At 42.1% G+C, this 19,842-nt stretch overlaps 2 protein-coding genes across 7 annotated transcripts in view; one reads left to right on the plus strand and one right to left on the minus strand.

The window, feature by feature from the left end:
- LOC110516274 (gastrula zinc finger protein XlCGF26.1) overlaps positions 1–19,842 on the plus strand; it is a 158,126-nt gene that overhangs the window by 18,388 nt on the left and 119,896 nt on the right. The gene's annotated exons all lie outside the window — the stretch shown is intronic.
- On the minus strand, positions 2,062–12,330 carry LOC110528897 (zinc finger protein 239-like). Of its 6 annotated transcripts, XR_005042067.1 has the most exons (4): positions 12,199–12,321; positions 11,238–11,772; positions 8,301–8,545; positions 2,062–4,195 (listed from the first exon to the last, which is right to left on the minus strand). XR_005042067.1 is itself a non-coding variant. In XM_036973138.1 (3 exons), the coding sequence occupies exons 1-3, from the start codon at positions 12,210–12,212 to the stop codon at positions 3,441–3,443; spliced, it is 1,014 nt and encodes a 337-aa protein (XP_036829033.1). In that variant the 5' UTR covers positions 12,213–12,330; the 3' UTR covers positions 2,062–3,440. The 6 variants fall into 6 exon arrangements, 2 of the variants coding, with proteins under 2 accessions (XP_036829033.1, XP_036829034.1); XR_005042065.1 differs by lacking the exon at positions 12,199–12,321 and having other exon boundaries at positions 11,238–11,936; XR_005042066.1 differs by lacking the exon at positions 12,199–12,321 and having other exon boundaries at positions 11,551–11,933.

The following is a 19,842-nucleotide window of genomic DNA, read 5'->3' on the forward strand; positions in this document are numbered from 1 at the left end:
TCCGGGTTAGGTGAGAGGATGTTAAGAAGCGCGGCTTGGCGGATCATGTTTCGGAGGACACATGACTCGACCTTTGCCTCTCCAGAGCCCGCTGGGGAGACAAGATCGTAATCACGAAATTGGGGAGAAAAGTGGGGGGTAACAATTAGCCCTCCACCCCAAAAAAGGGACCAATTCCCGAGATCTGTAAGACCTTGGGTTTAATAATAATTAGTCAAAGACTCAGTTTATGCAACAAGATAGTACAGTTTATTCAGAGAACGTTCTGAAGTCCATTATACAAAGACATCCATTGTATCGCACATACTTCCACACAAACAGTAGGTATCCTACCCACATACTTCCACACAAACAGTAGGTATCCTACGCACATACTTCCACACAAACAGTAGGTATCCTACGCACATACTTCCACACAAACAGTAGGTATCCTACGCACATACTTCCACACAAACAGTAGGTATCCTACTCACATACTTCCACACAAACAGTAGGTATCCTTGTGGCTAGAAACTTGAGCGAGAATTTGAAACCTTTTTTTTTGCCTGGAGGGAAAGAGGCATGCAGTGTGCGATGCGTGTTCGGCCTTGCGTCCACAGAGACAGAGAGACATCAGGCCATTCATTGGGAGAAAGACGGAGAGGAGGTAGACTGAGGAAGGCTAGAAGATGGCGGAGGGGATGTGTTGTTTGATGGCGTGTCGAGTGGAGACGAGAGAGAAGGAATAAAAGGGGAAACTAGAGAAGTGGTTGTGGAGTAAATCCAAGCCTACTTCTGACTGTTTTTTGGATCCATTTAGATACCTGGGAGATCCGTTTGAAGTCTCCATGGTGATGTGTAGGATCCATCTAGATACCTGGGAGATCCGTTTGAAGTCTCCATGGTGATGTGTAGGATCCATCTAGATACCTGGGAGATCCGTTTGAAGTCTCCATGGTGATGTGTAGGATCCATCTAGATACCAGGGAGATCCGTTTGAAGTCTCCATGTTGATGTGTAGGATCCATCTAGATACCTGGGAGATACGTTTGAAGTCTCCATGGTGATGTGTAGGATCCATCTAGATACCTGGGAGATCCGTTTGAAGTCTCCATGGTGATGTGTAGGATCCATCTAGATACCTGGGAGATCCGTTTGAAGTCTCCATGGTGATGTGTAGGATCCATCTAGATACCAGGGAGATCCGTTTGAAGTCTCCATGGTGATGTGTAGGATCCATTTAGATACCAGGGAGATCCGTTTGAAGTCTCCATGGTGATGTGTAGGATCCATCTAGATACCTGGGAGATCCGTTTGAAGTCTCCATGGTGATGTGTAGGATCCATCTAGATACCTGGGAGATCCGTTTGAAGTCTCCATGGTGATGTGTAGGATCCATCTAGATACCTGGGAGATCTGTTTGAAGTCTCCATGGTGATGTGTAGGATCCATCTAGATACCTGGGAGATCCGTTTGAAGTCTCCATGGTGATGTGTCGGATCCATCTAGATACCTGGGAGATCCATTTGAAGTCTCCATGGTGATGTGTAGGATCCATCTAGATACCTGGGAGATCCATTTGAAGTCTCCATGGTGATGTGTCGGATCCATCTAGATACCAGGGAGATCCGTTTGAAGTCTCCATGGTGATGTGTAGGATCCATCTAGATACCTGGGAGATCCGTTTGAAGTCTCCATGGTGATGTGTAGGATCCATCTAGATACCTGGGAGATCCGTTTGAAGTCTCCATGGTGATGTGTAGGATCCATCTAGATACCTGGGAGATCCGTTTGAAGTCTCCATGGTGATGTGTAGGATCCATCTAGATACCTGGGAGATCCATTTGAAGTCTCCATGAAAATCATAGATGACTTAATAGGTTTAAGGTTTTTAAACCATTACATATGCATTAGTGAGAATACTGGTGGCTGGCATATTGGCTTGTCCCCATGGTGACGTGTAGAGGTGTAGTGACATGTTTTTAGGAGATCGAAATATACATTTTGTTTAATTTCTTAAAATTCAAAATGTATATTTACAGTATAGAAACCCCCCAAAAAACAAAGACTGACCAGCACAAATTAATGTAGAACATTTATTTTTCATTAGTAGACCCATTAAGTTCACTACAGTTATCCAAATACATTAATTATCAATGACTAAAATAACAAATCTACAAAATATAAACGCAAAGTAAAGTGTTGGTCCAATGTTTCATGAAGTTGAAATAAAAGATCCCAGAAATTCAACAAGTTCAAATGAGCCTCACAAAGCTGTATTATATCATGCTGAAACATGAGGTGATGGCGGCGGATGAATGGCACAAAAATTGTGTTTGTTGTCCGTAGTTTATGCCTAACAATACCGTAACCTCACTGCCACCATGGGGCACTCTGTTCACAACATTCACATCAGCAAAACGCTCGCCCACACAACACCATACACATGGTTTGCGGTTGAGGCCGGTCGGAGGTACTGCCAAATTCTCTAAAACAATGTTGGAGGCAGCTTATTGTAGGGAAATTAACATTCAATTATCTGTCAACAGCTCTGGTGGGTATTCCTACAGTCAGCATGCCAATTGCACATTCCCTTAAAACATGAGACATCTGTGGCATTGGGTTGTGTGACAAAACTGCACATTTTAGACTGTCCTTGTATTGTTCCCAGCACAAGGTTCACCTGCGTAATGATCATGTTGTTTAATCAGCTTCTTGATATGCCACATCTGTCAGATGGATGGATTATATTGGCAAAGAAAAAATGCTAACTAACAGGGATGGAAACAATTTTGAGCACAGAATTTGAGAGAAATACCCTTTTTGTGCATAAGGAACATTTCTGGTCTTGAAACATGGGACCAACACTTCACATGTTGCCAGGTCTGCCAGGTCGCAGTTGCAAATGAGAACTTGTTCTCAACTAGCCTACCTGGTTAAATAAAGGTGAAATAAAAACTAAAAACATGTTGCATTTATATATATATATATTTTTTTTTTTCAGTGTCGATGTTTCAAACAAAGTTGATTAATAGCAAAAATAATATACCCAAACTAGTGGTGAAAACTGATCATCACCCCATCTCTATCTGATACATGTTGTGTCTACTAACTCAATCCGACAGAAAACTGCAGAAGGAAGCCGTATCACCCAGTCAACCACCACACTGCATTGTTTTAACAAGTGATCCCTCAGAGGGTTTTCAACGCTAAGGGAAAATCCAGGTAATCTCAACATGTTTACAGTAGAATCTAACAAAACACACCAAAACTGACAAGGTGCACACTGATCAGTAAAGTAAAGAGAGGCTAACATTCTATAACAATCCTTTTCCTCTGTACAGTTCTATCACATTGAGAAACAATAAGATTACAGTGTTCTACGCTTTCTTCATTTGATCCAATTCACTGTTACCACTTCTTCTATCAAATGAGAATTAAGTGATAGAGTGACTTTAATCTTAGCTGGTCTGAGAGAACTTCTCTCCTTTATGTATGCGTTGGTGCGTTTTTAAGTTGCTCAATTGAGAGAAACTTGTCCCACAGTCAGAGCAATGGTAAGGCTTCTCTCCTTTATGTATACGTTGGTGTCTTCTTAAATTGCTCAATTGAGAGAAACTCGCCCCACAGTCAGAGCAGTAGTGAGGCTTCTCTCCTGTGTGAGTTCTCTGGTGAGATTTTAGCTCAGTTGATGTTTTAAAGCCTTTCCCACAGTCAGAGCAGGAGTAAGGCTTCTCTCCTTTATGTATACGTTGGTGTGTTTTTAAGTTACCCTGTTGAGAGAAACTCTTTCCACATTCAGAGCAGGAGTAAGGCTTCACTCCTGTATGCATTTGTTGGTGACATTTTAAGGTATCCAATCTGGAGAAACTCTCCCCACAGTCAGAGCAGGAGTAAGGCTTCTCTCCTGTGTGTCTTCGCTGATGAGATTTTAGCTCAGTTGATGTTTTAAAGCATTTACCACAGTCAAAGCAGGAGTAAGGCTTCTCTCCTGTATGTATTCGGTGGTGACATTTTAAGGTATCCAATCGGGAGAATCTCCCCCCACAGTCAGAGCAGGAGTAAGGCTTCTCTCCTGTGTGTATTTTTAGATGTATCTTTAGCTTTGATAGAATTGGGAAAATCTCCTCACAATGTGGGCAGTGGTGAGACCTCTTAGCTCTGTGACCTTCCTGCTGTTGCTCTCTGGATGTAGAGAATGTCTCAACATGGTCCCCTGTGTGAACAACATCAGAACAACCAGTCAGTTTGTGTGATATTGATCTATTATTTTTTTAATGAAGCCTTTTTTAAATTAACAGTTTTCAAAGTGTTGAACAGAAACTCAGCCTAAAACCCCAAAGAGCAAGCAATGCAGAAGTGCAGTGGCTAAGGAAAAACTCAGTAGAAAGGCAGGAACATAGGAAGAAACCTAGAGAGGAATCAGGCTCTGAGGGGTGGCCAGTCCTCTTCTGGCTGTACCAGGTGACATATGTATTCATATGTGACTGACCGGCTTGATCTAATGTACCAACATTTTTTGTATTTTTATACATTGGATAGAAGTAGACTCAGAGCTAGAAAATTGTATATCATACACTACAGTTGAGGAACAATAGGAGAGTAATTCTGTTTTAAAAGTTGACAAACTTGTAACCTCACTTTTGAGAAAATGGCCTTTGAATGTTTTGGTACACCTACTGCAGACCTCTTTGTCTACACCCATTCAGTATCGTTCACACCCTGTGCTGTTGGCAACAATTCACGCTTTTTTGTCAACTTTTACAGACAAGGCCATATTCAATGGCTGTTGAGCGTTCGTAAATTCATCATTTATTCTGTGCTCTTGCACACTCAGACGAGAGTGCTCTGAAATCTGAGTAGATAGCCAGAGCGAATGTACCAGCTACGTCTATCAATAGTTGTTGCAGTGACATAAACATTCTACTGAAATGGTTACTTGCAAAGTGGAGTCTTTTGTTAAGACATGTAGCTAGCTAGCTAAACAATGAACCACAGTCACAACTCTTGCCGTTAGTAACCTGCATGAATCTGCTGGTAGCTAACAAACCAGGTTCAATATTAGCCAGCTAACATTAGGCTATAACTAGCAACGCAAATTTCTCTGAGATATGAATAATATCACTACACTGATCATAACGTTAGCTAGCTGACCTAACAGCAGTAGTCAAGCACCCAAGCTAACGTTAGCCAGCTAGCTAACAGTGCACTAACACTTTAACTTGAAATTAAAACGACTTTGACAAAATTAGAAACGTGTAATATTTGAAAATGTAGCTAGCTAGACTATCTTACCCGTCCGTATACATGGATGGACGCTTCTCCCTCTCTCACTGATGTCATCGTTACCCTTAGTTTGAAGATGTAATCCAGAGACAGGTGTTTTCCTTACATATCATACTCTAATTCCACTGATTTCAAAACTCGGTCCTCCAGAAAGTGGGGAGTTACACTACGATATATATATATTATTTAAAGCCGCATTAGACAGGATTACCTAAACCTACTGACCAGCTCAAATAGAGAGAAGCGCTATATGGCAGACCAATCTGAACTAATCTCTAGGCATGTCCAGCCCACTCATTATCTCAGCCAATGATGGCTAGCTGGAAGGTTGCTGGCTTTTTCTGTGGCTAAACCAACTAGGCTCAGAATTGTTTTACTCTATTTGTATTTACAGATGACGTACAAGTTTGTTATTAAGGCACATGAAAGTTCACATGTTCCAGAAGACATTTCTGACAAAAAACACATTTTGATTTTAAAACAAAGTTTGCGTTCAAATAGCTCTACTGTGAAGTAGTGACGTGTGACATACACCTAGTTTTCTGAAACTAGTCACATATCAGGTGTGGCCAGTCCTCTTCTGTCTGTACCGGGTGACATATGTATTCATATCAGTAGGCTGAACAATACAGGGGAATAAAACAATTCTAAAAGTGGGTAAGTCAGGGTTGGGGTCAATTGGGGTCATTTAAATTCCAGTAAATTCACAAATCAAATTCCAATTCCAAATTTTCCTAATTTAAAAGCATTGCAGAGAATTGGAATTTCAGTCTATTTTCTGAAGTATCTGGTATTGACCCCAACCCTGGTAACAGTGGAAGTCAAGAAGGGGCAAAAGGAGTGAAAATTATGAGCCATATAATCCTCCACTCACTATCACAAGGGTTAGTAACTACACAGACTAATTTCATATCATCCTCCACTCACTATCACAAGGGTTAGTAACTGCACAGACTAATTTCAAATCATCCACTCACTATCACAAGGGTTAGTAACTACACAGACTCATTTCATATCATCCTCCACTCACTATCACAAGGGTTAGTAACTACACAGACTCATTTCATATCATCCTCCACTCACTATCACAAGGGTTAGTAACTACACAGACTCATTTCATATCATCCTCCACTCACTATCACAAGGGTTAGTAACTACAGACTAATTTCATATCATCCTCCACTCACTATCACAAGGGTTAGTAACTACACAGACTAATTTCATATCATCCTCCACTCACTACCACAAGGGTTAGTAACTACACAGACTAATTTCATATCATCCTCCACTCACTATCACAAGGGTTAGTAACTACACAGACTCATTTCATATCATCCTCCACTCACTATCACAAGGGTTAGTAACTACACAGACTCATTTCATAGAACTTTTTTAAAAATTGGCATTTTGACTATTTCCCCTCTTTAGTCTACTCTCTAAGAACTCAAGATCGCTTAAGATGTGTGATGTCCGAATTACAAAATTCAACCAAGCAACAGGCTGGGTCACAATTTATAGAGGAACTTATGAAAATAACGTAGCAGTGCATTCAGAAAGTATTCAGACTCCTTCAATTTTTCCACATTTTGTCACGTTACAGCCTTATTCTAAAATCAATTAAATATTTTTCCCTCAACAATCTACACACAAAACCCCATAATGACAATGCAAAAACAGGTTTTTAGAAAATGTTTGCAAAAGTATTCAAAATAAAAAAACAGAAATACCATATTTACATAAGTATTCAGACACTTTGCTATGAGACTCGAAGTTGAGCTCAGGTGCATCCTGTTTCCATTGAGCATCCTTGAGATGTTTCTACAACTTGATTGGAATCCACCTGTGGTAAATTAAATTGATTGGACATAATTTGGAAAGGCACACACAAGGTCCCACAGTTGACAGTGCATGTCAGAGCAAAAACCAAGCCATGAGGTCAAAGGAATTGTCCGTAGATCTCCAAGACAGGATTGTGTTGAGGTACAGATCTGGGGGAAGTGTACCAAAAAAATGTCTGCAGCATTGAAGGTCCCCAAGAACACACTGGCTTCCAACATTCTTAAATATAATTAGTTTTGAAATGCCAAGACTCTTCCTAGAGCTGGCCGCCCAGCCAAACTTAGCAATCGGGAGAGAAGGGTCTTGGTCAGGGAGGTGACCAAGGAACCTGATAATCACTCTGACAGAGCTCCTGAGTTCTTCTCTGGAGGTGGAAGAACCGTCAAAAGGTACAACAATCAGGGATTTATGGTAGAGTGGCCAGACGGAAGCCACTCCTCAGTAAAAGACACATGACAGCCCGTTTGGAATTTGCAAAAAGGCACCAAAAAGACGAAGATCACAAGAAAGAAGATTCTCTGGTCTGATTAAATAAAGTTTGAACTCTTTGGCCTGAATGCCAAGCATCACATCTGGAGGAAACCAGGCACCGCTCATCACCTGGCCAATACCATCCCTACGGTAAAGCATGGTGGTGACAGGGACTGGGAGACGAGTCAGGATAAAGGGAAAGATGATTGGAGCAAAGAACATTGAGATACTTGATAAACACCTGCTCCAGAGCGCTCAGGACCTCAGACTGAGGTGAAGTTCCACCTTCCAACAGGACAACAACACTAAGCACACAGCCAAGACAATGCAGGAGTGGCTTTGGGATGTCTCTGAATGTCCTTGAGTGGCCCAGCCAGAGGTCCGGACTTGAACCCAATCGAACATCTCTGGAGAGACCTGAAAATAGCTGTGCAGTGACACTCCCCATCCAACCTGACAGAGAATGGATGGGAGAAACTCCCCAAATACAGGTGTGCCAAGCTTCATACCCAAGAAGAGGCTGTAATCGCTGCCAAAGGGGCTTCAACATTACATTTGCAAACATTTAAAAAACCTGACATTTGACATGTGGTAATGTGTGTGTAGATGGATTTAAATTGTAGTTCTCATCAATTTCAGAATAAGGAAGTAACAGAACAAAATGTGGAAAAAGTCAAGGGGTCTGAAAACTTTCCGGATGCACTGTAGATAGAACCTGCTGTTACCATGACTAACAGATGTACCAATCTCCTCCTCCTCTTCTTCATCTTTAATGATGACATTCAGCTCCAGTGTTTGACTGCAGTCTTCCAGCTTCACTGATGCCATCTCTGGATCCTGCAGTGCAAACTGGGCTCCTCTGTCACAATCAGGACCCAGTGACTGTAGGTTTGGACTCAGTGTGGAAGGAGAGAAGCAGGCTGGGTTTGTCCTCACTGTTGATGTTAACGGCCTCTTAATCTGAGTCGGCCTGTAGTTATGTAGACAAAAGGACACAAAAGTTAGTGTTGACAGTTCTGGCACTTTATTCTGTAAAAATATATTCTCTTTTTTTCTTGTTCAATTATCTCATTTCAGTAGATCAGGTAGCTAGCTAATCCTTGACAAAACATTAATTCACATTAGACACGAAGTACACATTTTAAATTGCACAACATAAGTGCACTTAATCTACATTAGATTTCTTAAATTCACAAAAATGCATAAAACAATTTAGGACAAGGTTGCAGTATGATTTAGGCAGCACGATGTACTATTTTTATGAATAACCTTGTCTTCCCTGTATTACTTCACTCACAAAAACCTATTTTATTTCCCGTTCACACCATAGTAAGAATTATCCGTGTCTGAATATTAGAACTGATAACCATTACATTCAGCTTCAGAACTGTAGAGCAACTGAAATGTTCTCTCTCTGATGAGGCACTACCTGCACTGAAGTCCGTTGATGCAGACCTCCTATGGTATCATGGAGGTCCACAAACAAACCTTTAAGGTCCATGTCTGTCTAATTCTGTACTAAGAAAATAAAACAAGAAATCCCTATTAACTCCTACCACACCCTCCCCTTCCCCCAAAAAACCCTCCCACACCCCCCAATAAACTATATCAATAGATCCCTTTCTGCGTTTGCAAACATTGGGGTTTATATCATGCTGAGACAATCCACCCCGAGGTTATCCAGCTTATCAAAAACCATACCGACAGTAACATCTGTTACCCCCAACAACTCTGCTGCAGTTTACAAGATAACTTTCAACCTGGTATTTCTGCTTTGCACAATCCAAGTTGTTGATAACCTTACAAATGAAAACTATGAAGTACAAATGATTCACTATTAAAGTATCCTTTGTCACAGTGCATTCATGGGCACAAGATTTCTGAACAGGCCTCGAAACCATGTCAGGACTAGTAGAAAGACCAGTTCTAACAGTAGGTCCTCTTACTACGGGACCAGCCATGGAAGCTCCATCAGTCTGACAGTAGGTCCTCTTACTACAGGACCAGCCATGGAAGCTCCATCAGTCTGACAGCAGGTCCTCTTACTACAGGACCAGCCATGGAAGCTCCATCAGTCTGACAGTAGGTCCTCTTACTACGGGACCAACCATGGAAGCTCCATCAGTCTGACAGTAGGTCCTCTTACTACAGGACCAACCATGGAAGCTCCATCAGTCTGACAGTAGGTCCTCTTACTACAGGACCAACCATGGAAGCTCCATCAGTCTGACAGTAGGTCCTCTTACTACAGGACCAACCATGGAAGCTCCATCAGTCTGACAGTAGGTCCTCTTACTACAGGACCAGCCATGGAAGCTCCATCAGTCTGACAGTAGGTCCTCTTACTACAGGACCAACCATGGAAGCTCCATCAGTCTGACAGTAGGTCCTCTTACTACAGGACCAGCCATGGAAGCTCCATCAGTCTGACAGTAGGTCCTCTTACTACAGGACCAACCATGGAAGCTCCATCAGTCTGCACTGTAGTTCCACCAGTCTGTCTTACAGCCTCTGCATATGATACATCAAGACAGATTCTATTACTCTGAGCATCTCTCTGCACCTGGCATCCACCAAATGCTGCTCTTTGTCCTCCACACAATTGCAACACTTAACTGTCACATTGCTCCAACATTCACTGTAATCATGTTCCCCACCACACTTGGCACATCTTTCCACTCAACAGCTACATGTCCCATTCTTTGGCATTTAAAAACACTGTGATGATTCACTGTTGCTGATCCAGTTTCAACTGTTCTGCCTGCTGTCATGGAACCCTGACCTGTTCACCGGACGTGCTACCTGTCCCAGATCTGCTGTTTCCAACTCTCTAGAGACAGCAGGAGCGGTAGAGATACTCTCAATGATTGGCTATTAAAAGCCAAACGACATTTACTCCTGAGGTGCTGACCTGTTGCACCCTCGACAACCACTGTGATTATTATTATTTGACCCTGCTGGTCATCTATGAACATTGGAACATCTTGGCCATGTTCTGTTATAATCTCCACCCGGCACAGCCAGAAGAGGACTGGCCACCCCTCATAGCCTGGTTCCTCTCTACCTGGTACAGCCAGAAGAGGACTGGCCACCCCTCATAGCCTGGTTCCTCTCTAGGTTTCTTCCTAGGTTCTGGCCTTTCTTGGGAGTTTTTCCTAGCCACTGTGCTTCTACACCTGCATTGCTTGCTGTTTGGGGTTTTAGGCTGGGTTTCTGTACAGCACTTTGTGACATCAGCTGATGTAAGAAGGGCTTTATAAATACATTTGATTGGTTGATTGATGAGGCTGGGTCAAAATCACTGACATTGAAGCTAAGGAATCCTATTCTGTACTTTTCCAGACAAAACCTAACACCTCAACAGCACTGATAAGCTTTCACTTCTTTAACCCTCTTTCCTACTGATCAACCTTTAGGCTTCAACCACTCTATCTTCCTGAGCTTCGTCCCATTATGATTTTCCATTTGAAAAATCTTCCTTTGCAGAGACCTGACCTAGCACAAGATATTAACAATCTACCATGGACACGGATCCTGCCCAGCTGAACTTCCCGTCTCTTTAAGGCCTTGGTTAATCAGATAGGGTGTAAATGAGGCCCTGTGGTCTCCTCAAACATCATCCCAACTTTCCACTGTGACACATTATTACTCTAGCTCCCTACCTTGGACCTCTGGAGTTTCTATACTACATGCGCCACTGCTTCCAGTATCATTATCTCTGTTCTTCCTATGTCTTTCCACTACAGACCATTCAAATACTAGGCCCTCATCCTCCGGCTCCATATCATCAGAACTGTCCCCCACATTGATCGCATTCCAGCACAGCTGTTGCTTCTCAAACTCTCTCTCCATTTCAATTGTTTCAGGGGTGTCTAACTCATTCCATTGAGGACCGAGTCTCAGCGGGTTTTATTTTTTTCCTTTCAATTAAAACATAGACAATCAGTTGAGGTGAGTTCCTCACTAATTAGTGACCTTAATTCATTAATCAAGTACAAGGGTGGAGCGAAAACCCGCAGACACTTGGTCCTCCATGGATAGAGTTTGATACGTGCTCCGATTCATCCGCATTAATCGACGCCATTCCATGCAGTTGGCCTCTCTCTCCAAATGGTGAAGGATAACTTCAGCTAGCTTCTCTCTATTTTGACACTCCATCACACAGCCTCATGTCGCCATTTCCCCACGAGCAAACTCCTAGGAAGACGACCAAAACCGTTGAAGCCGCCATTTGACGAGCCTCGTCCGAACCATCCAGATCTCGCGAGCTTACATTAACGAAACAGTGCATGTAAACTCGCGAGATCAGGATGGTTCGGACGAGGCTATTTACCAGCTCATAAACATTTTACACAAAACCAAGAACATGTAAAAACGAACTTAAATAAATGGAATCTTTATGAAATGACTAACTAAATTATATACATACACTCAGACAAACCCGAAGTCTACCTATGCGACTTGAAAAATCGTTTTTAATCACCTTCACTCACTCGATTTGACCCCAAAATAACACATACAATTAAAACCTTTACCAAACGTGATAATACATTGACGGATTTGTTACCTAACATAATATACATTCTTTCGACATTAGAAAGTTTAAAACGTGCTATTACATACCTACAATAATACATTTGAAACGGACACAACCACTATCGACATAACACAGTTCTGTCGTTTTCTACCCGGAACTTCCTGTTCCCAACTACGACATTGCAACAGCGTCATCTTCTTCTCTCGTATCCTGACATTTACACAATATAACGTGTCTGCCGCCACCTACTGTACGGTTAATAAACTGTAGAAGAAAATACATGTCCATTGTGGAAACAACGACGTCAAAACAGAATACAAAAATAGATAAATAACAACATCCCACTCGTTCAGTCACAGTCCGATTCAAATCACATCCCTACACAGTCTCATGGGCCTCGTAGCGAGGAACATCTTCAGTCAGTATTCCCTGCAATCAGTGGTGTAAAGTACTTAAGTATATTGTGTTTACTGACACCGGCCGTATTCAAGGGGTGTTGGGCGTTCGTTTTTCATCATTTATTCTGTCCTCTGGCACTCATAGGAACGCGCGCTATGTATGCCCCTGACCATCCCTACATTTAAACTACAAGGAAATCGTGCTGTCTATTTTGCCTAATGTAATGAATTTGAAATGATTTATACTTTTACCTTTGATACTTAAGTATATTTTAGCAATTACATTTACTTTTGATACTTATGTATATGTTAAACTAAATACTTTTAGACCTTTACTCAAGTAGAATTTTACTGGGTGGCTTTCACCTTTTCCTTGACTCAAGTATCTTTACTTTAACTCAAGTATGACAATTGGGTACTTTTTAACCACTGCCTGCAATGCTTCCAATGTTAATTCCTGAACTCCCATAAACCTTTCAGCCGCACATACAATTTATCTCTACAATCGGTATCCTTCAACTGGTAAACGACATTATGAATCTCAACAGGCTGCGGGGCATCCCCTGCCATAGCTTCCTCAGCACCAATCACTCTTTAATCTATTTCCGGCGCCTCCCAGTAGGAGAACTACTGTACGGTTTCTTGATGTGGATGTTCCCTGATATAATAAAAATGGATACATGCCATTGGTCAGTTTCGGTGTTATGAAACTGATGGAGGCTATTTGTTAAATGTTTTGTTTATTTATTTAACTAGGCACAAAGCATACATAACAGGTTAGGATAATTAAAGTGTCAGGTTAGGACAATTAAAGTGGAGGTCAGGAGACTGAGGTTAAGGTTAGGAAAAGGGTGAGGGTTAGGGATTTGTTTACCATGCAGGATTGGATAACTAACGTGGCAGGTTATGATAATTAACGGTGGTTAGGAGACTAAGATTAAGGTTAGGAAAAGGGTTAAGGTTAGGCATAGCTACAATGCTACAGTTCTCAACAACTGTTGTACCCAACGCAAAAGAAACGGTTAAGGACCAATGGGGAGCATCAATTGGTGTAAACTTGATACGATGAAACACCCGATATCAGAGAACGCCCCAAATTGCGGTCTGCAATTACACCCTTCTCGGATCAAGGGGCCAGGCTTCCAGTCTACAAGCATGCATTCCACTGTGCTCAGAGGGCATTTTCGGTACTGCAGTTCAGCGGCAGCACGGCCCAATTCCCATTGACGGCCCCATAGCGAAGTCAATATATTTTTTTAACAAGACAAATTACTCATCAAGTTTGTAAACAAAACATCCATTGAATTATTCAAGTAATTGCCTTAGTCAGATTTTTTCCCCATCACTCACAGCCAAGGTTAACCATTTTAGATTCATGATGTGAGGTGGGTGAGCTTATGCCACATGCAGATGCTGAAGGGAAAACACACCTCTTGACCTGCTGTGTATAATTTAGGTTAAGGTGCAGCCTCGTCTCATAGAGATGTAACATACTAAAAATAAAAATGGGACTCTCAAAATAGTGTGATATGTAACCATAAAAACGTAACATAAGACAGACGGTTACTTAATAAATGGAATTTGGTGGTGCTGTACTGTAACAGCGAGCTGAGCCAGTTGAAAGTATTGACGCCAGGGACATATTGTTGGTGACTGTGTGCTCCTGAAGTGCTGTGGCCCTGTGTGCTCCTTCATTAGTTTTGTGTTTTTTATTCATTTATTTCTGGTACCCTCCTACCTGAGAGGCATGAGGCCTGTGTGGCGTTGCACTGTTAAAATCATCCCAGTGTGGAGATGAAACACCTGTGTGTTACAAAGCCACATGCTCTGTCCTCTCTGCTCTACCTATGTGTTTTAATGTGGGTAATACAGAGATGATACTAATTCAGAGAGAACCACGACTCTACCTAGGTGTTTTAATGTGGGTAATACTAATACAGAGATAATACTAATAGAGATAACCACTAATCTACCTAGGTGTTTTAATGTGGATAATACTAATACAGAGATAACCATTGGACATGCATTTTCCATTATGCCATTGTGTTTACCACTTCAGATCCTTAAATTGTAGTTTAAAGCATATACAGGGCATTATATAAGACCCCTTGACTTTTTCCACATATTGTTACGTTACAGCCTTATACAAAAAAAAAATTATACCGCTCATCAATATACACACAATACCCCATAATGACATAGCGAAAAAAAGTTTTTTATACATTTTAGCAAATTTATAAAAATGAATCCTCATTTGCATAAATATTCAAACCATTAGCTCTGAGACTCAAAATTCAGCTCAAGTGCATCCTGTTTCCATTGATCATCCTTGAGATGTGTCTACATTGGAGTCCTCCTGTGGTAAATTCAAATGATTGGACATGATTGGAAAAGCACACACCTGTCAAAATAGTTGACAATGCAAGTCAAAGCAAAAACCAAGCAATGAGGTCTAAGAAATGTTCTGTCGAGCTTCGAGAGGTTTGTGGCGAGGCACAGATCTGGAGAAGAGTAGAAAAACATCTCTGTTGAGCTTCGAGACAGGTTTGTGGCGAGGCACAGATCTGGAGAAGAGTAGAAAAACATCTCTGTTGAGCTTCGAGAGGTTTGTGGCGAGGCACAGATCTGGAGAAGAGTAGAAAAACATCTCTGTTGAGCTTCGAGACAGGTTTGTGGCGAGGCACAGATCTGGAGAAGAGTAGAAAAACATCTCTGTCGAGCTTCGAGAGGTTTGTGGCGAGGCACAGATCTGGAGTAGAGTAGAAAAACATCTCTGTCGAGCTTCGAGAGGTTTGTGGCGAGGCACAGATCTGGAGAAGAGTAGAAAAACATCTCTGTTGAGTTTCGAGAGGTTTGTGGCGAGGCACAGATCTGGAGAAGAGTAGAAAAACATCTCTGTTGAGCTTCGAGACAGGTTTGTGGCGAGGCACAGATCTGGAGAAGAGTAGAAAAACATCTCTGTTGAGCTTCGAGACAGGTTTGTGGCGAGGCACAGATCTGGAGAAGAGTAGAAAAACATCTCTGTTGAGCTTCGAGACAGGTTTGTGGCGAGGCACAGATCTGGAGAAGAGTAGAAAAACATCTCTGTTGAGCTTCGAGACAGGTTTGTGGCGAGGCACAGATCTGGAGAAGAGTAGAAAAACATCTCTGTTGAGCTTCGAGACAGGTTTGTGGCGAGGCACAGATCTGGAGAAGAGTAGAAAAACATCTCTGTTGAGCTTCGAGAGGTTTGTGGCGAGGCACAGATCTGGAGAAGAGTAGAAAAACATCTCTGTTGAGCTTCGAGACAGGTTTGTGGCGAGGCACAGATCTGGAGAAGAGTAGAAAAACATCTCTGTTGAGCTTCGAGACAGGTTTGTGGCGAGGCACAGATCTGGAGAAGAGTAGAAAAACATCTCTGTTGAGCTTCGAGAGGTTTGTGGCGAGGCACAGATCTGGAGAAGAGTAGAAAAACATCTCTGTTGAGCTTCGAGAGGTTTGTGGCGAGGCACAGATCTGGAGAAGAGTAGAAAAACATCTCTGTTGAGCTTCGAGAGGTTTGTGGCGAGGCACAGATCTGGAGAAGAGTAGAAAAACATCTCTGTTGAGCTTCGAGAGGTTTGTGGCAAGGCACAGATCTGGAGAAGAGTAGAAAAACATCTCTGTTGAGCTTCGAGAGGTTTGTGGCGAGGCACAGATCTGGAGAAGAGTAGAAAAACATCTCTGTTGAGCTTCGAGAGGTTTGTGGCGAGGCACAGATCTGGAGAAGAGTAGAAAAACATCTCTGTTGAGCTTCGAGAGGTTTGTGGCGAGGCACAGATCTGGAGAAGAGTAGAAAAACATCTCTGTTGAGCTTCGAGACAGGTTTGTGGCGAGGCACAGATCTGGAGAAGAGTAGAAAAACATCTCTGTTGAGCTTCGAGACAGGTTTGTGGCGAGGCACAGATCTGGAGAAGAGTAGAAAAACATCTCTGTTGAGCTTCGAGACAGGTTTGTGGCGAGGCACAGATCTGGAGAAGAGTAGAAAAACATCTCTGTTGAGCTTCGAGAGGTTTGTGGCGAGGCACAGATCTGGAGAAGAGTAGAAAAACATCTCTGTTGAGCTTCGAGAGGTTTGTGGCGAGGCACAGATCTGGAGAAGAGTAGAAAAACATCTCTGTTGAGCTTCGAGAGGTTTGTGGCGAGGCACAGATCTGGAGAAGAGTAGAAAAACATCTCTGTTGAGCTTCGAGACAGGTTTGTGGTGAGGCACAGATCTGGAGAAGAGTAGAAAAACATCTCTGTTGGCTGGGATCCCTGCTTGTGCCGTCAAACTCCTGCCCCACGTTAGGCACAAACATTTGAAGGGCTCCCGAGTGGCGCAGCGGTCATAGGCACTGCATCTCAGTGCAAGAGGTATCACTACAGTCCCTGGTTCGAAACCAGGCTCAATCACATCCGGCCATGATTAAGAGTCCCAAAAGGAAGCGCACAATTGGCCCAGCATATTCCGGGTTTGGCTGGGGAAGGCCTTAATTGTAAATAAGAATTTGTTCTTAACTGACTTACCTAGTTAAATAAATAAATAATTAAAGTGGGATGCATGCCAGAAAAGCCACTAAACAATACATTAATTGCACTATAACAGTGCCCACAAACTGTTAGGACCCAACAGCATAGTCCCAACAATTTAACACTGCTACACCTGGCTATCAGCGGAGCCTTGTCTGTCATCAAAACAGTTCATTAGGCCTCATTTACTGCCTTTTAAAATAACATGGCTGACTTGCTTAAACAAATGTGGTTTCTACTGACAATTGAGATGTTCAAACTATGGCATAAGGGGACGAAAAGCGGATAAGAGGTAATCCGTAATTTCGATTAAGACATCAATGAGCGAGCTATGACGGACATATTCAATATAACTATTTGTGCAGCCCTTTTGAAATGCAAAGCGACAAAATTCAGAACATGGGCCGTTCTTACAGTGTTCTCCCTGTACGCCAAGTCAGAACCGTAGGATAAATAAAGGGGCATATAAGCAGATAATGAAAACCCTTACAATATTCAATGATGACTCTAAAACAGGTTATTGGCTACATGTGAACCACCAAGTCAGAACAGTAGGCAAAATTAAGAGGTGAAAATAGACCAAATTATTAGGGTGAGGCACATAGGCTACTGAGATCTTACTACACAACATAGACTTAGTATTACTTTCTTAGCTACAGTATTCACATCTCCCTGGCATATTACATAATTTATGCACCAGCATACAAGACATTTTTGGACTCACCTTGTTGTGCTGTGCTCACTTGAACAGGAAGGTGGCGCGGCAGTAATTTGTGGGCATATTTTGTCATCAAACTTTGTCAGCAAAGTCTGTCATTCTCTGGATTTATGGTGCTTTCAAGACAACTGGAAACTCAGGAAAAAAATGATGACGTCAGTGATCTTCAGGTCGTAACTGTAGAAAGAGGGCCGAGTTCCCAATTTACAATTCCGAGTTGGATGAAAGTTCAAAACGTATTTTCCCAGTCGTAGCTTGTTTCTCTCTGAGTTCCCAGTTGTATTGAACTCACTCAAGTAAGATTTTGAAGTACTGAGTTATGTTGTTTTGAGCGCGGCACAAATCAAGCTTCATTGACAGCATGGCCAATGTTGAATGTTTACCAATTTAAACTAGGAAAATAACCCCTTAATCTTAGACTTGGGACCACACAGCCACTCCACTGAATAGCAGGCTAATGATTGCTTTGCAATGCTTGCAGTTTGCCACTGATTCCTTCCAAACCACTCATTGTTGAATTTGCAATTTGTTGTGTGATGTTTATGTCCAATGACCGATGAGCACCGATACATTTTATCTAAAATGTCTCATTATTTCTCTTCATATGACAAAGATTAAAAAGGATTTGCCAGTAGATTGTCAACTTGATTCATGATGATGACTGCTAGCTCAGATTTTGAAAGTATGATGTTGACATGATCAGTCCAATCAAAGCGACTGTAGATATCACATGATTTAACGTTACTTTATCTGTGGACAATGACCTTGAGCCTTCATGGATGGGCACTTCTAATGTAACTCTATGACAGCACCCAAGGAGCTTGAATTTTCAATTTCTACCCTTAGACTTGGCAGTGACGTATTGTCCCCATGAATGACAGAACACTGAGCCAATCACGGCACAACGCTCCGTATTTTCTGCTGGCTTGCCCCACCTCCACAGAAGGCAATGAGCTAGGCTGAAACACCTGCATTTTGGAGCTGCCTTACTCAAGAAAACAAAAGAGACCATTTTTGTTTGTGGATTTATTAATAACTCAATTATAAATGTTTTTTTTACATTGGTTGCAAACAGATCATTTTTTTCACACTTTATCGCTATAACTGTGGGGCTCAAAACAGGTGGCTCACCTGTCCTGAATGATGGGTCGCCATTGAACTTATCTAGAACACTGCAGTCCGTCTGGGTGTTTAACCTTCCCAAGTTCCACCATGTCACCCTGCTCCTCCGTACATTCCACTGGCGTCCAGCCGAAGCTCACATCCACTACAAGACAATGGTGTTTACTTACGGTGCAGCAAGAGGAACTGCCACATCTCTACCTTCAGGCTCAAACCCTGTATCCCAACCCGTGCACTCAGTTCTGCCACCTCTGGTCTCATGGCCGTCCCACTGCTACAGGAGGTCAAGCTCCCTCTCAGCCCAGTCAAAGCACTTCTCTGTCCTGGCACCCCAATGGTGGCACCAGCTTCCCTCTGATGCTAGGACAGCAGAGTCCCTGCCCATCTGCCCCAAAAGGTCCGAAACCCTTCGTCTTTAAAGAGTATCCCCCCACCAAAATACAAATAATAATAATGTGAAACTGACTAATTGAGGAGAAATGTGTTTACTGTGACATGTGGTTGTCTCACCTGGCTATCTTAAGATGAATGTACTTAATATGCTGGTGACATCACAGGGTCAGAGAGAACTCCTGACTGTAGTCATACAAAAACACTCCAGGCACTCAGCCCATAAGAACCATTCATACTGTCAGATCTAATATGAAGAACTGAATACAACCATAAGAACCATTCATACTGTCAGATCTAATATGAAGAACTGAATACTAAAGAGAAGAAGAGGTTGACCAGTACATATTCATGTAACTCTATTTCTCATTGGCAGATCAATAAAGTTTGCTTCAATTATCAAAACACATTCATGATCAGTAACTAAAATAACTCATCTAGTTTTAAAGACAATTAATAAACACATGGATTAATTTCATAAACTGTGTATCATTAAACAAAGTTGTAAAAGAATCCCCCCAAACTAATGGTGAAAAGTGATCATCTCTATCTGATACATGTTAGGGGCGGAA

Source organism: Oncorhynchus mykiss, unplaced genomic scaffold, assembly GCF_013265735.2.
Source record: "Oncorhynchus mykiss isolate Arlee unplaced genomic scaffold, USDA_OmykA_1.1 un_scaffold_222, whole genome shotgun sequence".
NCBI classification, from domain to species: Eukaryota; Metazoa; Chordata; class Actinopteri; order Salmoniformes; family Salmonidae; genus Oncorhynchus; species Oncorhynchus mykiss.

Coding starts and splice junctions, on each gene's coding strand:
- LOC110528897 (XM_036973138.1), bottom strand. Junction 4,196..8,300: donor TGGTACATCTGTTAGTCATG/GTAACAGCAGGT, acceptor TTGTTCACACAG/GGGACCATGTTGAGACATTC.